We start from the raw sequence: 19514 nt of genomic DNA, 5'->3' as shown, positions 1-19514 counted from the left end.
TTATCAAAGACAGTTTAATTCTTTTTGTATAAATGTCACCTTCCTCTACATAGCATGGCGAGTGAAACATTTTATGCCATGTGTCATTTAAGCCTTCGTGTCTAAAATTGAGAACTGCGTACCCGAGCTTGTAAGTTGTGATCGACTATACGATAAAAGAGATCTTAGGTAGGGTCGTAGACTCGTATTATTTTTATGAAATCAAAGTTATCCCACTGCATTTATCTATCTAAGGTGCAAATAACTTTGCCTATATTAGACATACCGCATCAATTTTTTTTATTTTGTATAAATATTTGAATAAACAATGCTAAAAGAAAAACAAATAATTTCAATAGATATTATAGAATATTACTTTCAACTAGTTGGACCTGAAAACCAAAAGGCTGAATTTAATTCATAGCAATTTTGTATTGCTTTTTCGTTTTCTCACTTTTTAAGATTTGAAATCTACGAAATTTGTTAAGTCGTACATGAAAAAGATCATCAGAAAATTATCTCCCTTACGCCGAACAATATTTCAACCAATGAAATAAATGTAAATTTTCACATAATGTACGTTCTACCAATCACAAAGGAAAGGAAGTGCACAACCCGGAGACTGTAAATTATTTCAACTCTTTATACCGTCTTCCAAGGAAGACGGTAATCAACTCCCAAAAATGGCTTAACACTTTATTCCGTTCTATATACTTTAACGATTTGAACTCAAATTGTGTGTAAGTTCTGTCATGTTGTAAATTTTGAATTTACCGGGTGGAAGTAACTACAAAATTTACAACATGACATTTGTCATGTGGTGGCAGTAGATACAAAATTTATAAATTTACAGTCCCTTATGTGAAGAACCGACTTAATTCATATACCAGATACTAGTAAATGCTTAATACAATGGCGTTTAGAATATACAGCCAAAAGGATAGGCAGTAAAAGGCTCCAATTTATCCAGAAGAGTAGTCTTTCGGGCTGCAGTAACGCATGCGCAGGATTTCTGAACAGAGCGGTGTTCGCATAAATAAAACAAAACACACAAAGAACATCATGGCATAATTTCTCTTTAACATCAATCAATCATACAATAATCAACATCTATTTACTAGATAAGAATATTCTTGCATACTTTTATTTTAAACAATATCTATAATTATAACAATTTAGCCTTACAGACAAATGCGTTTTTAAAATTAAAATGTACGTCCATGAGTTTTAAAGATTGCGTCTAGGATGTAAGTAGATACAATATCAGTATTTCCATTGTTTAACTAAATATCCAAGTTTTATCAAATCAAGACTCATACACAACATATGAAAAAAAAAAAACCCACAAAAAATAAACACAAAGAAACCAATATTACGTAACCATTAAATAAACTTTCAGAATTCTGTGATTCAAAAATACGGTGAAAGTTAACTGTAATTGCTGATACTTTTTAAAGGAACAGGGAAAACATTCCCCCACCCAACCATCGCAAAATTAACATTAATAAAAAAAAACAACAAATAAAAAAAACACCAAAACAAACAATATTTCAAGAAAAAAAAATTAACGCATTCCATTATATAAACAGATATAAACAAAAACAAAATTTATAGTTACTAACTAAACAACAAATAACAATAGCTTCTTAACCATTCTTATCCTTTAATTAATCAATCTTTTAATCAGAGTTTCCTCTGAACCATTATAAGAAACACGACAGACAAAACTTAACTTATTTTACTGAATCATTTATATTTTGGATAAGCGGGGGGAACTTACGTAAGAAATCTTGTAGATTGTCTAAGATATTACTGTCTGTATATTGCTACATGCACATTAAAAAAAATTAAAATACCAGTTTATAATAAAACACCCTCCCATCCAAATATTGGGATATTTTTGTATTTAACCACATAGAATTTAATTTTTACAATGCATTTTCACATGATGTTCTGTAGAGGAGTCTCGACCCTGCCATCGAATTGGAATCCGCGGCCTTTGACCCTGTAACGGACGGACAAACGGACATGCAAAAACAGTTCATTCCCTTGAGGACGAAGGAGTGCATTTATTCCCTTATCATAGGCACTGGGATGCTCAAACGCAGTCCACCGGGGGTATATTCACACCTTGCCAAACAACATAGTGCGTTGTATGTCTACGATAGCAGACCAGTGAACGCCTAAAACACTACTTACATGCACTTTCTCAGTTTTTGGCATAATAAACATTGGTCAACTGTTTGTTGACTCCGGGGAATTTAGGCCCACTGGCAATGGAAAAGTGAGTTGTGCACATGCCCGAGCGGAAGAAACACTATCGTCAACTGATTTTTCTTTGCGCTTGAGCGTTGTCATAGTGAAATCAAAAGGCTGGTCGTTGATGTCCGTAGAGTGACAAACAGACGATAAATGTACCATTCCTGGGTACGACATGCTCCTGGTCAGTTTGTCTCGGGTATCTCTCCGCAACGGATCGTGACTCTCGGGAATTTCCAGTTTAATGGGCTTAGTTTCTATCGATGTTTGAGACAGTTCCGACGAGAGCGTGTCATCGGAGCGCATTTCGCTGTCAAAATCGTCAGCTTCCTCATCCTTGCAGGTCGTTAGAAGATGGGAGCGACTATGAGGCTTTGCTCCCCGTTGGCCTTTCTGAATGTTCGCAGGCGGTTGCATAAACCTATATTGTTAAGATCAATTCTATGTAAGAATCAATGATTTATAAAAGGGTCTGGCCACGCATAATAACCGATTTTCTTTATATTTCATATATGGACACACCTAGGTGTAAAACGCAAAAAGACATTTATAGTTGGGTGCTGGGAGTAACCGTTGTCATGTTAACCGAGGCTAGAGATGGAAAAATAGCAAAACTTACATACTTTAAAGCCATATTAGAAGGTTTTGCCCACTATATAAAACTATCAAAGAGATTTAACAATCTTTGTTCTATTGTCAATTCTTATTTCATAGAAGAAAACTGATGGAGAAACCAATACTTTTGAAATGTTACCATGGAATCCGTTTGAAATTTTTGAAATTGGTCGTATGTATTTTTTAAATAAGCTGAAACGGTCAATTATTTAGTTTATATATCATTATCAATGTCCATGCATTATTCATCAATTTATGAAAATTTACACCTGTTGCTATGGCAACAAAGCCAAGAAACTGAAAAAAACTAAAAAAAACTGAGATGATTTTGATATGCTGTAATTCCTGATTTTAGAAAATTTTTAGCAATTGTTTTTGTTGGAACTTGTAGAAATATGCCTAAGTTTTTATTGTATACCACAAAAACTTTTTATTACAACACAGAGCTGATGTTGGTAAGGAAATAAAAGTTCCGTGGAAAATCACACAGAAAATAGTCCATAGCAACAGCAATATTTTTTAAGCAAATGCCAGATTTTTTTCAATTGCATTTCTTATTCAAATTAAATGAAGAAATCATATTTTGAAATTTCTCTTTAGTTACCATTGAAAGAATTTAAACATACGAGTTTCTCCATAAACGTTTTTTTTTCTTGAAAAATGACAGTTTTGTTTAATAATATATTCTACCTTAGATGCCCTAAGTTGTGCACATTACTAACAATATGTTCTCAAATTAGCTTTAAAATGCAATTTTTACATCTTTACCCTCTGTTACCATGGCAACGGGACCACATAGCGACAGATAAATGGTGTTAACCTTTTTTACTCATCAAAGTCTATCACTTGCAAAGTATGAGGAAATCCGTGACAATGCGTGGCCTTCGAATTTTGATTCTTACATAGATCTTAAGTAAAAATAATTAATGGAGAGAGAGAGAGAGAGAGAGAGAGAGAGAGAGAGAGAGAGAGTTAAATAGGAGCATTTTTGTACCCGTTAAATTATTCATAAAATCCATACAAGAAGGGAGTTGATCTTTCTTTTGTTATTTGTATATTTCAACTGAGGCGTTTATAAAAAATATCCCATGAAAATAAGGTATTGTATTTTAATAATTTCTTTGAAAATCTTATGTTAATAAATTAGCACTTGTTCGAAAGAAATAATATTAGACATCTGATATAAAAAGTTGATAATTAAATAATTATATTAAGGTTCTCCAATGGGAAAAATAAACAGTTTTAATCCTTTAGATAAAACAATATGTAGTATATCAACTTTTAGCTATTAATACTTACTTGTAGGTAAGTCTTTTACCGGAGACCTTTTTAATGATATTCATTCTATAGTAGTAGCGGAGTGCTCGAGATAGTTTCTCATACGTCATATTCGTGCGGTTTTTCTGGTGACCCCAGAGTTGCGCAAGCCCTGTCGGGTTGTTGATCCTGAACACGTAATCATCAAGTTTTTCCCAACACACGTATTCTTTGTAGCAGGGATTCTGCAGAAGTTGATAGATGAATTCCCACAGTAACCGGCAATCTATGAATGAACAAAGATAATGACGTAATCCCCAAATAAAAAAATTCTTTTTAAAATAAAATTGGGTGGGCTAAATGCAAAATCAAGAGCTGTAATCTTTGTAGTAAATGAAACATTATACATTTGATTGAAAAACATAATCATATTGATTAAAGGTTACAGAGTTAAGGTATTGGACTTTTCTTATTCTTGACAACTATATTTGAATAGTTTAAGAGAATAATTAAGTAATAAGGAATCATTTTTTGAGTATTATGAAGTGATAATTTTGGTCGGGGCGTGATCAAATCCAATGAAGCCCCAAGGGCTTTATGATAGATTTGATCACGCCCCGACCGAAATTATTACCTCATAATATTAAAAGAATGATTCCTTATTACTTATATTTATACAATTTTAAGCCATTTTAAGATTAAATATTTGAATTTAAATAAGCAAGCCCCGCTGGCGCCCTAATATGCGTCATTTGAAGTTATGGTTTATATAGTACAAAACGATACGTGGTAAGGCAAAGGCACTTGAGAATTTAAATATGTTGAAATAAAACCAACTATTACTGATAGAAAGACACAAATCCTTGACCACCACCTTTCCAAATAATCTTAACAAGGCGAGCTTTACTCAAAAGTGTAATCATTAAATCCCTCCCTTAATTTAACAACAAAAGATACCTACATTTGTACTTATTTCAGACAATTAGTAGTTATACAGGGAAAGATAAAGTTAAGGTTTAACTTACTCATACCTGACTCCTTGCTCCGTAGGAATGGGACGAGTTCTGATCCTGTAGGCATGGTCGGCCGAAGCTGATTCATGTAGTTTAGCTGCGACGGTTGCATCGGATTTCTACATACCAAGCGATCTGTGGCCATAAAGAAAAAATTATGAATTCTGACATTTTTATTGAAAGTTTCAAGACACGAAATTTAAATGCATGTCATGAGAATGGATTAGCTGTAGATGTATATCTGAAACTCTACCGGAAAATCTGTGTTAATTGTATTCAGCGACAGTTATTCCGATAACCCCCACCTCAAAAATAAAAATAAAAAAGCGATAGTTTTGGACTGATTATCTTAATTTTTCTCGCATTCTGTGGAAATGTTTAAACCCCCAAAAAACTACGGACAGTATAATACTAATACAATCACTTTACTTGACTCAGGCTGTTTTTTAAAATTTATTCTCATAGCTCTCCGACCTGAAAAATTCACTTGCGGATCGAGATTCTGCACACAAACTACACTTGTCTACCTCACTTTACGGGGATGATGATAGTATATAAATAGTGCCTGTTTGGGAGGGTAACAGTTGAAATTGACACCCCGAGAAAACCATTGTCAACTGACGCGAAGCGGAGGTTGACGAAGGTTTTTGAGGGGTGTCAATTTCAACTGTTACCCTCCCAAACAGGCACTATTTATTTTGTTATACTGAATGTCTTAATTTTTAAGAAAATTTCACTTCTTTTATATAGGAATAACGTGAATTCTACAGCGAACCGTACGCGCATAATTTTCGCGCATGTAACAATTTTTAATGTTACCTGTTGCTAAGTGCGTTGCTAACGCTGAGGGTAATAGAAAGGATTATGAACTGCGTCTTAACCAATCAGATTTTAGTATTTAACATGAAAGTATAACAATGTTTATTATCATAAGAGAAGTTCAGAGCTAAGTTATGGAACGGCGTCTATAGCAGAATGTTTGAAAAAAAAATTGAAATGGAATACTTGTACAAAATGTTTAGTAAATTCGGTTAAAAAGTCCAAAACTATCGCAATTTATTGTGCGTCCTAAATTGCATTTCTGTTTTATGGGGGGGGGGGGGGGGGGGTGGGGGGTGGTGAAGCTCTTCAGCATGTCAATTCAAGTTTTTCTGTAATATTACAGATATGCAACTAAGATTAAGTGCACATGAATGTATTTTACCGTCGTATTCTGGACAGGAATCTACGTCAGATCCGCTTCCGGTATCGGAGGGACTCGGCGCAGGACTCAGTATTCCTACAACAAGAAACCAATGATTCTATGTCACTCTAACATAATCCAAGAAAACATATACTTGTTTCGTAAAACGAATAAATCAAACGAAAGAGAATTTTTGAAAACCACTAGAATTAATATCAATAAAAGAGTTACACGAAAGTAGAGCGAAGCGAAATTTGTGCAGAAAATAGTGAAGTCTGCCGATGCCTCTTACGGACACAACTGTGATCGGCCGAAGGACAAACATACAAATTATTTCAAAATGTTAAAAATATAAAAACAAATAAAAAGTAAAAAGTATTAATGTTTATATCTCATTTTCATCCTTTAATTCTTATTTTCAATAAATCTTTATTTTTTATAAAAATTAAGATTTCTTAACATGTATATGTATAATATAGAGAGATAAACACAATTATGTGTATAATCATATACTAGGCTAATATATTAAACAACTAAGTCAAAATGTCTGTGATTTCATTTTCCATGTAATTCAATTCATTTTAAACAGTTCTTGTTACGTAAAAGAAATTTTTTACCGCTATTCTTTTGACGCTTGCGCCAATTTTTTGATATTTTTTTTTGGGGGGGGGGGTGTATTTAAATTTTTAGATGAAACGGCTTTATAATTGACATAGCACAACAACAACAAAAAGAAGATAACACCCACCCCCCCCCCCAAAAAAAAGTTTCAATTCTTTCGAAAATGATTTTCTTCAGAAAACCATACATTTTTCATCTTAAAATGTATCTTAATTCTTACAACTACCTGGTACTGTGGTAACCGGGAGTATTTCTTGCTTTGTGATATGATTGGCGGGGTGTGGGAGGATGGGCACAAATGGCTTGACCTTAGTCGTGTAGACAGGCGTCGTCTGTGCATTGGACCGCGACAGGAGGACTAGGCCACCATTGCTCTGATCTGAAAGATTATCAAGATCATTAATATTTTCATTTTTTACGATCATGAGAGAAAAAACAGAATTCATCGTTCTAGTTTACAATGCAGGCACTGTTGAGAGCGTATAAAAAAACCAAATTATATTCCGAGTTGAGGTTTAAAGAGGTCATAAGTGTTTGAAGTATTCTCAGGGTACATTGTATCCAGACAGACATAATATGAAACGCGTTAGTATTACTGACGAGTGTGTGTACACAATATATGCAATTGCCGTTAGTATTTCCGACACAACTGCGTAATCTTATATTAAACTTCCCTTACAGCATTCACAAATGTAAGGCAATATTTGATAAATATACCCTTGTGTACCGGTTTTCATATTAAGACTTACTTCCGTTTACCTACACTTATCAGTAACATTTTTACAGAGGGTTCTATTCTTATCTTTTCCTAATTTTAAATTTTCCCTGTAACGTCTAACTACCAATCTCATAAGGATATCCGTTTAAATTGACATTTATTATTTGTATGCATTTGTTGTTTGCATTCTTCAAGCGTTTGTCATTTTTATGAATTTTTAATACCCGACTATAGAGATGCGCTTAAACATGACAATCAAAAGCGTTCTTTTGCAAGTCTAAAGGCAACATTGCAGTGAAAAATCGCAGAGCTGTTCCTTGTTTTGATCGACAAAAGGTGCCATGTTACCTGCTCCCTGGATAAAAAGAAACGAATAACACGGAAACACATCTCGATTCTAAGCCCAACAGATCTACGGATCAATAACATAATTCACTGGCAGCAGGTTGGTGTCATATTAGAAACATTTGACTGGTCCTATTTCCGGCTTCTCTCAAAGACCAACGCGGAAACGCAGAGATGTTTGACATTTTCTCGATCATTATCACTCCCTAGCGTTTTCCTGAAGTATCCGGATGATTAAGTTTTAACATGACCATAAAGATCGTCAACGGAACCTTTTCCTGTGATCCGTTTCCTGGTGCAGGGGAAGTGTCGTACACTACCTGGATCATGATTCAAGATGCGATCACAGAATCGATTTTGTTGAAAAATAAGCATCAATTTCGTCGTCCATTGGTCGGGATGTAAAAATGTCTTGTTTTGTCCCCCCCCCCCCTTTTTTTTTATTTAGAAAACAAATTCTGAATTAAGAGATCATGAAACTTTATTTGTTGTCTTTAAAAGGGACCTTTAAGTTAATGATTTAATATCTTGAATATCAACGCCATCAATATCTGATTATAGTGAAATATATAGCATTATATGTAAATTTTAAACATTAGGACATCATATGAATGCTGTTCAAGTACTAAATACTTACTACTTAAATAATATCTCTCAACTCAGAGAGAGAGAGAGAGAGAGAGAGAGAGAGAGAGGGAGAGAGAGAGAAATAACAATATCAAGATAATATTAGCAAAGAAAATTGAATATTTTGAAATTATTTGATTAACACATTATAAATGTATTGAATTTCAGATTTCTGTATTAAAAACAGAGAGTTTACCCCCAGCGTGGTTTGAATATGACTAGAGGAGATAACGATCTTTTAAAGTCAATTTTAACATTTTAAATAATCATTATTTTGAAAACATTTTTAATTACCTGGCGACGAGAACTGTTGAGGAATCTGAAATGACGACGGTGCAGTTGGAATGTTTTGGTAAGAAGTCCCAGATTGCGACTGGTTGTCGTATACCCCTGCAATCAACAAAGTGCGTAGGAATACATCAAAACAGAATTTCGCACATCCAACTAGCGATAAACATACAGAGAAGTATGTAATTTACCATTTGTATCAAATCTGTCCATAGACGATGCAAAAATGCTGAATTCTTGACTATAAAGACAGAAGTTATTTTATATGTTGTGTGGTGTGTTTTTAAAGTTAAATTTGTATCAGTTTCAAATAAAACCTACCTGAATTTTTGTGGACGAGTTTGTTCAATGCGTTGTACAGAAGGTCTCCGTTCTTCGGCACTCTTTCCATAAAATCGCTTCTTTTTAAAAGGCAAAGGGCTTTTCCTGAAAAGTGTAATTCTACCGTGAACACATGCGGAACTGCCTGAGTATAAAACCTTGAAAGGTTTATATGTTCTTGTACTTAGAGGCATCACTATTAAGGCGCAGTCTTCATTCCTTACAGCATAGTCGTTTATAACGTTCGCTACATGTAGTGTTCTGTTTTAAGTGTTGACAATTTATTTTAAAAAATGTACTTGTAAAGCGTCTAAAAGCGCGTTTAAGTACGCGGAGTTCCTTATTATTGCCCCTACACTTCCTTAACGCTTCTTAGTCCCCTATCTTCAAAACAATTAAAAACGTACGTGCATTACATGTAGAAAATGAATTAAATAAATATTTTCCAAAGATATTTTATAAAAGTTGGTAAAAATACAGTCATATTCTTGACATCTCAGGTGTTGAAGTTGATATTACAAATTGTTTTTAACCTTTATTTCTATTATCTCATCATTAACCCGTCTTTTCTGATACATTACGAAGCTGTCTAGATATGACGTCATACGACCACTTTATTCGGTCTGATTTACTCATCAATGCATGGGCCTCATTTTTAAGTGGCAGGGAATAATAAAATCATCTCATTCACATATTTTATATATATATATATATATATATATATATATATATATATATATATATATATATATATATATATATATATATATATATATATATATATGAAGATACTTAAATATTGACCTTACATTGAATTAAAGCTTTTGCAAATTAAAAATTCAGAAATACTGTACAATTAGGTTGTCTGAATTTAATTCTGCATTCTTGGTCACGTAAAATTTTAAATAAAACCAACTAGGGAGGGAAAGCAAAATTTGTTTAAAGAGGGCATATTTTAATTTTTCTATTTATTTCTTGATTGAAAATATTGCGAGTGTTTCAGCAAAATTAAACCAAGTTGTTTTAATGAACTGTTCTATACGACAACTATAAAAGCAGTTACTTCAGGGAGACCTAAATTAAATTCTATTAAGGAAAAATAATATTTTCATTTTTTAATTATTTTTACCGACTGTCTATGGTTCTTATTTACTAAAAGTGAAACTAAATCAAAACGCCTGGGTTTTTCCCTCTCAAAGGAACACATTTCTCAGTAAGTTATATACTTGTGACCCACTGGTGACGTTAAAAATAACTTTTTCACATCCTTATCAGAATGCAACTACATTGTGGTACTTCCTCTGAATATGTGGACTGGGTCACCTTCTAACGTACAAAATAATATCCGGTTAATACTAAAAATGTCTTATCATAATCATTTCTATAGTAAAATCAATCAATCATTTTTAGTTACACGTAGCTGAATGTTGAAATATTGTCTCGCAAAAAATCGCATTAACACAATTCATAATTTTCTGATTCACAGAACCCCCCCCCCCCCCCCCCCCAACAAACTGACATTTTTTACATTTTTCTGATTAAACTGTACGTCCAAATATTGCTTTTATTTCAAAGTGATGGTTTGTTTTGAAATTTGAATTTTTTTTTTAAAGTTTCAGTTTCTCTGATAACAGAAAAGTGAAGAAACAGTATTATCCTTACCGTTCATATCGAACTTGTCGGCGGGCACTGTTTCGATCGAGTACTCTTCCCCGCACCACCGTAACCAAGCCGCTACCTCCTCCTTCGTCCATTGCTGGGGATGCTTGGCTACAACCAGAATCACCATATGACAAAACGACAATGTAAAAACAAACAGCTTAATATATATCAACTTCAGTGCCCTAAATATACAACGGTTTGAAAAAAAAAAAAAGATACTGGGTTAAAACTAAAAGGGATGTTTTAAAAAACATGCACCGACTATCTTTAAAACTAAAAAAACAAGCCCAGCGAGGCTGTTTTAAATGTCGTCATTTACCTTGAATAAAATGAAAAACAGCTTCATTGAAGAGCATGGTTTACCTGCCGTGCTGACTGAAACCAATAGAATGAGACCTCAGAGATACAGCTATCTATAACCGATCGGAAACCATAGATTAGGAAGGAGGAAAAGCTAGGCGATAAATTTTTCGGAAGCACTATTGTGTGTATACACATAACATCCCAATAGGTTCGGGCTTGTGGTGACCTCTGACCTCTGGAGTAGTCAGTTGTGAAAGAGATCGTCACACTTGTGAATAGGAAAGAACTTATATATATGTATATATAGGCACACGTAATTTTTCCCCTATTTTTCGATACAATGTAACGGGAAAAGAAGCATGCACAGCTTTTTTCTGATTAAAACTTTTACAGTTGTACTTAAAAATGTAATAAGTACATGAGTGTACTTTTTAAACAACCCATTTGCATGATGTCATAGCCACTTAAAATTTGGATATCTTTAAATGAACAGGTATATATCTAACAGCGATTTTCAAGAGCCAGATGACATCTCATGCTAGATGTTGGTGACATATTTTCATAGACCTTTATTTGTCATCGATATCTATATTTTTTTAATATAAATTCATGGCACTTAATCTTGTGGATAATCACTCATTGAATTTTTGGTAAAGTAAATTGTGCAGCAAAATATAATTTCGAGAAAAAATAGTCTAACGTTTCACGCATAATGTTGAGGGCACCACGATAAGAGCTTTTGCTTCCATTTAGCCACAACCTTTCCTTGACTATTTGTATAGGCATTGTCATATTAAAGAAACTCATCTTAAGCCTTAGCTGACCAATGAAAACATCCTTTTCTTGTTCATCTTGAAAATAGCAAATAATTAAAAAAAAACACCAAAAAAAACCCCCCCAAAAACAAAAACAAAAAACCAATGTGGACGCAGTTTTGTACATAATTTTTTTCGTGTTTATATTCTTAAGTCTAAAATTGTGCGATTCTGAAATTTTGGTGTATGTACTCGAATGCGGCCTTAATAAAATATCAGATCAAACATTAAAAATACAGATATATTTAACAAAATCCGTATAGAAGGTCCGGATTCGGAGTTTACAATTACCAAACGAAAACTAAAGTTTTTTTCATACATGGGGTGTCCTACATGAATTATTCCGGCGAACATATTAAAGATATTATGTTTTTGATTTTTTTTTCATTTCGACAGGACCGATATGTAATATTAAGCGTACCCAGTTCTTTAAATATCCTTCATTAAAATAAGTATTTCTGTACATATGTACTTTTATATTAAAACAAAATGTTTTGATATTTTTTCAAAAATTCCTATGGGTAAAATGAGTTAATGTTAGTGTATGGATGAAAAATGTTTTCCTTTCCATAAGGAATATTTATGTTAAATTACGTTGACTTTGACTCAGTAGATCTTAAGAAGATTTTTGAAAATTGCACCCCTTGCTCTACATTTTCGAGGTTTTCTCCGCTTTTAATAAAGATCGGTCTTTCATTTCTGCAATTTTTATTTGCTTTACTATAAGGGTGCTTTGTGAAATTGAATAAGCGGTTTAACAGAAGAAGTCCAAAATGTAAAAAGTTCAGCTCAGGTGAGCTAAAAAGGAGACACGGGTTCGTACAATCGCAACTTCTGAATCTCGGACACACTGTTTTTCCGAGCCTACCGGAAAGACCTGAGAAGTTGCGATTGGGGTTCGTATCGTATGTAAGGTTCATTCGTGTTCGGTGTTTGAGTGGGAGCTGACTCATATAAATCGTTTACGTTATATCCGTTTCTTTTTAATATTTTCTATATATGTTAAAAAGTACAATCCCTTCTGACAAAAATTAAAGTAAATTAAAACAGCATAAATTACAACTTTTAATTAGGTTAAAGTTTAAGTAAATTAAAAATCCTTCTTATTACCTACATATTACAAATTAAAACTAGCTTCGGAAATAATAATCAGTGAAGTTTAACTAAAATGCTGCATAAGAATGACATGCAATATCATCTGTTATGCCAACGCAATCATGTGTTCCCTCCTACAAACAAAGGTGCGCACGAAGAAATTTGCCTTACTTATCTCTTCCCTGTAGGATTTGCTACACTTTGTACCCAACTTAGGCAGTCAATTGTTATCTTGATAATTAAAGCCCCGGAACATCTCTGTAAACTTACACCAAGAGGGAAGTAATTGAAGTTGACTTGAATGAGAGCCCGGCGAATAAGAATAGCAGGGACTGTTGCCGTTAGAGACTATAAGATTGATTGGTTCACTCATGCTTAGAGCTATGACAATAATCCGGTAAAGGTTTTTGATTCACATGTTTGTCATATACTGAATCTGGTCAATGCCCTACCCCGCTCACTGTAGATTGGTTCAAAACCACAAAAGAAAGTTTGGTTTTTTTTTTTTTCATCCCGACATTTTTTGGCGAAAGACGCGTTAAGTGATGAGTGATATTTATATTATATTGCTTTAATTACAATCTGACAGAAAGACTTGTTATCTTAAATGAAGTTTCTCTGAAAAAAAAAAAATCAAATTATCAAAAATAATACTTTTTCTAAATCAAAATTTTAAACAATTTTCAGGGAAATAAAAATTTCTTTTCTGAGGCGCAAATTTTGAAAGATATATTTGTTTTAAATTTGTGTCATTAGTCTAAGATTCAAATTAAGTGCCAGGCCAAAAAAAATGCATTTCCACCAATGTTATAAAAAGCAAAATGTTTCGAGAAAAAAAATTATTAAAAAAAAGGATATTTTTCACACATTTCAAAACCAATCTTTCCTCAAATTATTATATAATTCTTCTGAGATAAACTTGAACGTATATTTAAACAGCGATCTTGAACTGATTAACATTTAAGTAGGTGTTCTGTTTTTAAGTTTCTACATTATAGGCACAACAGGGTGTGTCGCCATTTCATTAACATTTGAAGACGTCCGTGACAACAAAAAGGTTTGGGAAAGGCACCTAACAGCTGATATATCAATTCCACTGATATTATTCTACCGAGCTTCCGTTGATCAAAACAAACTAATTAAAGAGTTGGTTAATATGTGTTGTGTTTTACTTTCAATTTAAACGGGATGTTTGCTAAATTTATGCAACTATCTTCGTTCAAAATCAACAAAAGGTTTAAACCCATTTATGTAATCCGAAGTTATAAAATATTATGATTGAAGCTTCTTCTCATTTGGCAATTTTTTTCCTGACATTCTATTTATCATTTTGACATCACAAAAGGGCGGTAAAAAGATGTTTTAAAGGAAAAGATAATTTGTTGTAAAAGTATGTTTCTTCCAACGAACAAGGTATTCGTACCAATGACTGTCGCAGAAATTTCAAATGAATTGTTGAAATAAACTATATTTTGATATTAAACAAAATCCACGAGAAATGTACATGTAGGTAACATAGATTTTGTATAATAATCTGATTTTGATAAAAGTTCCAATCAGTTTTTGTCATATTACAGAATATTATTTTTTATTTAGTTCTGAAACATGCCCCCCCCCCCCCCACACCCCTCCCCGCATTGTCTTGTCTTACATTTACAGCACTTATCAATTTTTTACTCCTTAGTTTATGGTCTTAATTATAATTCAATTTCACTTTGGTTTAAAGTCAAGATCTGGTAAATAAAAGGTACCGACAGGTTAATGATATTCAAGATATAAATTCTTTCATTGATGCTTCATAATAATAGTGTTCTTTGATAGGATGTGTAGCAACCTTTAATATTGGGGCTTAAATATTTGGTACAAAATGAAAAAAAACATGTTTTAAATACAGGCACTCGGGGCATTGATTACATCCCTCCTCATATTTATCTATTGAAAATAAAACAAATCCGATGCCAATTGCCACTTATTTTTTTGCTTATGTTTTTTATTTGGATTGATAAAATAACTTATATCTTTTTAAACTTGTTTTTATAAAAGCGATTTTCGACCGACACTTAAAAAGAGAACACTTGGGGTATGGTATGGATTACCCCCCCCCCCAATATTTATCTGTTGAAATCTGAGATTAACTTCTACTTTTTAAAAAAAATTCTTGTATATGCATAATACTTAATTGTTAATGTATCTTCGTTTTAAAATTAGCGTTTTCGTCGGACTCTAAACAAGAGAGAAAACATGCAACTTGTTTGCATCAGCCGGACCAGTTAATGTTCCAAATGACGCCCGAAACTTCCGAGAACGTTTTTGCCACTTATTTTCAAACAAGGACATCTTACGTATCAAAAAATCACCAGAAAAATGATCATGCTACCAAAATATAGTTTCAAGTTAATTACATTATTTCATCACGATTTTAGAGATCTCGACTAAAAAACATCTATAAAGCCAAACGCAGAGCAAAGATCATAAACAGTTTTCGTTCTTTTACTACCGGACCAGATTCGTAAACTGTTGCTAAGGTGCCTCACTACACCTTGAAATAGTTTCTCAGATCAGCAGAAAATTACTTGATTATGATAGATAGCATAATGGATAAGAAGTATATATATCAAATAGGCGAAAAAATGTGCAATTTTAGATAAAAAATGGTATTTTCAAAAATTTCATTCAGTAAGCATAAACAAAAGCCCCATCTGGATTCGAACTCATGACCTGCGGTTTACAAGCCTGATACTTTAACCACTGAGCTATGACTATACACATCTGAATCGATTGATACAAACAGTTTAACAAAACATTTAAATCACCATCTTGTGACGTAGTGTCTTAAAAAGTATAAGTCTCGGTGTAGTGAAGTACCTTAATTAATTAAAGCGACCGCTGTGCAATGTAAACGCATTGAAACTTGCGAAATATATTTTGCGTCTATATCCGACTGTCGTGCAATGAACGCGAGTGTTGTAAGATATGGCGATAAGATCGCAAGAAAAACCAGATGATCGAACGATTGAACGTGAGCCAATACGATAGGATGAGCGGCGCTCGTCTGAACATGCGTTTCATCGTACTAATGATAGTAGGAGTCAGAGGGGGTATGCCAGTAGAAATACCGCCCAAGAAGATGACAAAGCAACAGCCAAAATCAAGGTCAATTGTTGCCTGAAACAGATTTGCTTATACAGTGCATATACCTTATCACGGGTATTCGCCCCTGATTTATTTTCGTTCATTTCGCTCGTTTTGTCAGTAAGCAGATTACTATTTGGGGAATTCCAATGTCTCATTTTATATCTCTTTTACCATGTAATATTATTGGGGCGAATTCAAGACGAGGCAAAACCGTCAGTAGAAGCGAAAATAACATGGGGCAAAAGTATAAGCAATGATAGTTACGGATAACGTTTTCATTTTTAACTTAAAAACTAAAAAAATTTCAGTTAAACACACAAGTATACGGACACATATTATCAAAAAACTGTTTGGCAAATTATATTGACGATTTTTATCATGATGTGATTTTTATTGTACAATGTTTTTAAATATAATTTTTTTAATTGAATTGATAGCACAAGTTCCAAAACTTCTCCCCTCTCATAAGACTGCAATATCCCTTTACCATGATGCAAAACTTAGTCCAAAGTCAAATATCTAAATGTTTTAAAAAGAAATCTGAAACTACTTAATATTGAACTGGCAAAAACATTTTCTTATGAAGATAAAAAGATAAAAATCGAAAAAAGAACAATAAACCATTTCCCTCTATATGTAAGAAAAAACCTCCTGCATGAGTTCTTATCTGATAATAGTTTTACTTTAAATACTAATGCTAGATTTACTACATTGATTCAAGTTGTTAAAAGTAATTAGACAGGTACATCTTGTACCATTATTCAAAGGCCAGAATAAAAGATGAAGATATTAGAATAGTCCCGCGATCGACGGAAATGAATTTGGCAAATCGTGGAAAACTGGAAAATGATTCCTTTGTTTAAAGGTTATTTTCCTTTTTCAACAGATCTGAACTTTGAACTCACCTAAACTGGCGGGAACCACAGGCTGTGGTAGGGCAGTGGTCGTCTGCTGTCTCAGTGGGTAGCTGGACCACGAGGTAAACATTGGGATCTACACAAAAAGAATCCTCAGTTTAACAAAACAGATTTCTGCAGCCAACAAAGGCAACTGTTCCTAAGGTTATGCTAAACAAAGGAAGATGCGACAATTTAAATTGATACAACTGTTTACTTTAATAAGTATAATAGGGCGTATCACATTTGGATAAACAAGACTATTTTGCGCAACAATTGTTAATAATTGATGAGGAAAGGGCAATAACACTTAAAAGCCGGTAAAATTTTAAACAGTCTAGATGGTCCCCATTTATCAATTTCAGAACATTCTAGAACATCATGTAAATTGGTGAGCATGCGCTATTAACTCTTCCTTTTTTTCTTCACTGCTGCAAGAAACATCGCAAATCCCCCACCATATACTGTATACAGGAAAATATTGGTCCCAATTTTATTTTCGCCTCTTTTGTCCTCGTTGTCAGCGGGCGAATTTAAGACTGGGCAAATTCTAATGTATTATATTATCTCTCTTTAAACTGCGCAACTATGTCTGAGCGAATCTAAGACGGGACCAAACCGTTTGCAAGCAAAGAAGTGGGGAAATAATTAAGAGTTAAAATAACCCTGTATACAGTAGTTATATTTTGGGCTGTTTCTGCTTTTTCATTTTATAATTTCAGCGTCATGACTAGGAGTTACTCCAAAGGGACAGAGTAGCAGCGCCGATCATTCCATGTGAATGTATTTGGTGATAAGGACATTGCATAATTTTGCATAGAATGCCGTCTCCGGCAGGGGGGGGGGGGGGGGGGTTACTGTTGTTTCGAGGCTCATTGGATCACGATGGTATTTCCAATGCTGTTTATCATATTTTTTATGCTACCAAATAATTGTAATCTGCGCATACATTTGTCTGTTGCATATTGCACAATAAATTTAATAAAGAGCATGACAAGCACGCCAAACGTAATTTAATTGTCTTTTTTTGGTCATTTTCAGGAGTTCAGGTTAATATTATAAGGTGCATTTAATATCAATTTTGGTAATTGTTAAGAAACGGTAGGCTAAATGGTCGCTGAATAACATACATGTATCAGTCATATTGATTTGACATTTACTAGCATATTACATATTTCCATAAATGATGTTTCAAGATTTTAAATGTAATATCTCGTTTCACATGTCCAGCAAACATCACACCAGAACCTGGGAGATGTGACTACTGTAAACCAACTTTTATTCGCGTGCGAGAAATATTCGCGAGGTTTGCGAGAACCTTGTCGTCGCGAATATTTCTCGCCGCGAACTAATCCTTTGTCCATAATTTTTTTAACAATAAAGGTCTGGGTAAGGCTTGGTCGCGAACATTAGCTGTCGCGAACCAGCTTATCGTCATTTAATCGCGAAATAAAGTCGCCGCGAATAAAAGTTGGCTTACAGTATATCTCATTCTTATCTTTTCTGATCTTGTTGCTAGACGCAAGTTTTTCCATGAACTTTATTTACCTTCTCGCCTGCACCCCATTATGCATGCATGTAGTTTATATCATATACATTGTACATACCAGGATATTGACATGTATCTTCTTGAAGATGTTATTAGTATTGTTTTTGTATTGCAAGTAGGCGGTATTTGATCCCAGTTTTGCAAAATTATTTCATATTTATTCAGTGATTTTTTAAATTTACCTTTATTTGTTTAACTTTTCATTAAAAACAAAATAAAAATTGGGTTCATTTAACGACCCTTAACGCAATTTCTTGTTGTACTTTTCTTTGCAAATAAAATGATTTTTTTTTGTTAAATCTGTATAATTGAATAGCCACATTGGTTTAATTACATCTTTCCATAAATAATAGGAGTCCTTTATAAGAGCTGCATTTAAAGCCTCCCTTTAGACTTTCACGCTAGAGTATCTTCCGGCTTTAAAATTATATTTAGGAAAGCTTTTAAGGTTTCATAGATTCAAACAAATATTGTTCTGTACTCAGTATTTGAAGGAAGTCTTATAAGGACAGAATCTTATCTATATAATCAATCATAATTAAATACATGCTGATAGTTGATCCAAAGAATTATCTGACAAATCGATAGATGATCGACAGAAGCATTTTTCGATATGTCTGTTCGATAGATATATCTTACTTGTCGACATTTGAGTGACATACAATTAATACCTGACAAGTCGACAGTTATTGACACGAATACCTGACAAGTCGACAGTTATTGACACGAATATCTGACAAGTCGACAGTTATTGGCACGAATATCTGACAAGTCCACAGTAAATCACACGAATATCTGACAAGTCGACGGTTGATCGACAAAAAACTTATTTG

The 19514-nt window shown here is 33.5% G+C and overlaps 1 protein-coding gene across 10 annotated transcripts in view; it reads right to left on the bottom strand.

Moving 5' to 3' along the window:
- Window positions 1-1042: 1042 nt before the first annotated feature.
- The window catches only part of LOC128183528 (transcription factor ETV7-like), a 27000-nt gene continuing 8528 nt past the window's right edge, over window positions 1043-19514 (bottom strand). For 5 of the 10 annotated variants that reach the window (XM_052852597.1, XM_052852579.1, XM_052852572.1 and 2 more), the window contains 9 exons: window positions 17142-17229; window positions 10889-10996; window positions 9227-9331; window positions 8912-9007; window positions 7151-7306; window positions 6328-6402; window positions 5136-5258; window positions 4153-4396; window positions 1043-2659 (listed from right to left, as the gene is read on the bottom strand). In XM_052852597.1, the coding sequence (XP_052708557.1) occupies window positions 2215-2659; window positions 4153-4396; window positions 5136-5258; window positions 6328-6402; window positions 7151-7306; window positions 8912-9007; window positions 9227-9331; window positions 10889-10996; window positions 17142-17229 (1440 nt within the window). In that variant the 3' untranslated portion in view covers window positions 1043-2214. Of the gene's footprint in view, window positions 2660-4152; window positions 4397-5135; window positions 5259-6327; window positions 6403-7150; window positions 7307-8911; window positions 9008-9226; window positions 9332-10888; window positions 11016-11207; window positions 11457-17141; window positions 17230-19514 lie in introns of those variants that run through there. The other 5 variants (XM_052852604.1, XM_052852606.1, XM_052852625.1 and 2 more) reach the window with 5 other exon arrangements.

The sequence above is a fragment of the Crassostrea angulata genome, chromosome 1 (assembly GCF_025612915.1).
Source record: "Crassostrea angulata isolate pt1a10 chromosome 1, ASM2561291v2, whole genome shotgun sequence".
Taxonomy (NCBI): Eukaryota; Metazoa; Mollusca; class Bivalvia; order Ostreida; family Ostreidae; genus Magallana; species Magallana angulata.
Note: the sequence above shows the minus strand (reverse complement) of the source record. Positions and strands in the feature narration are given on the sequence as shown.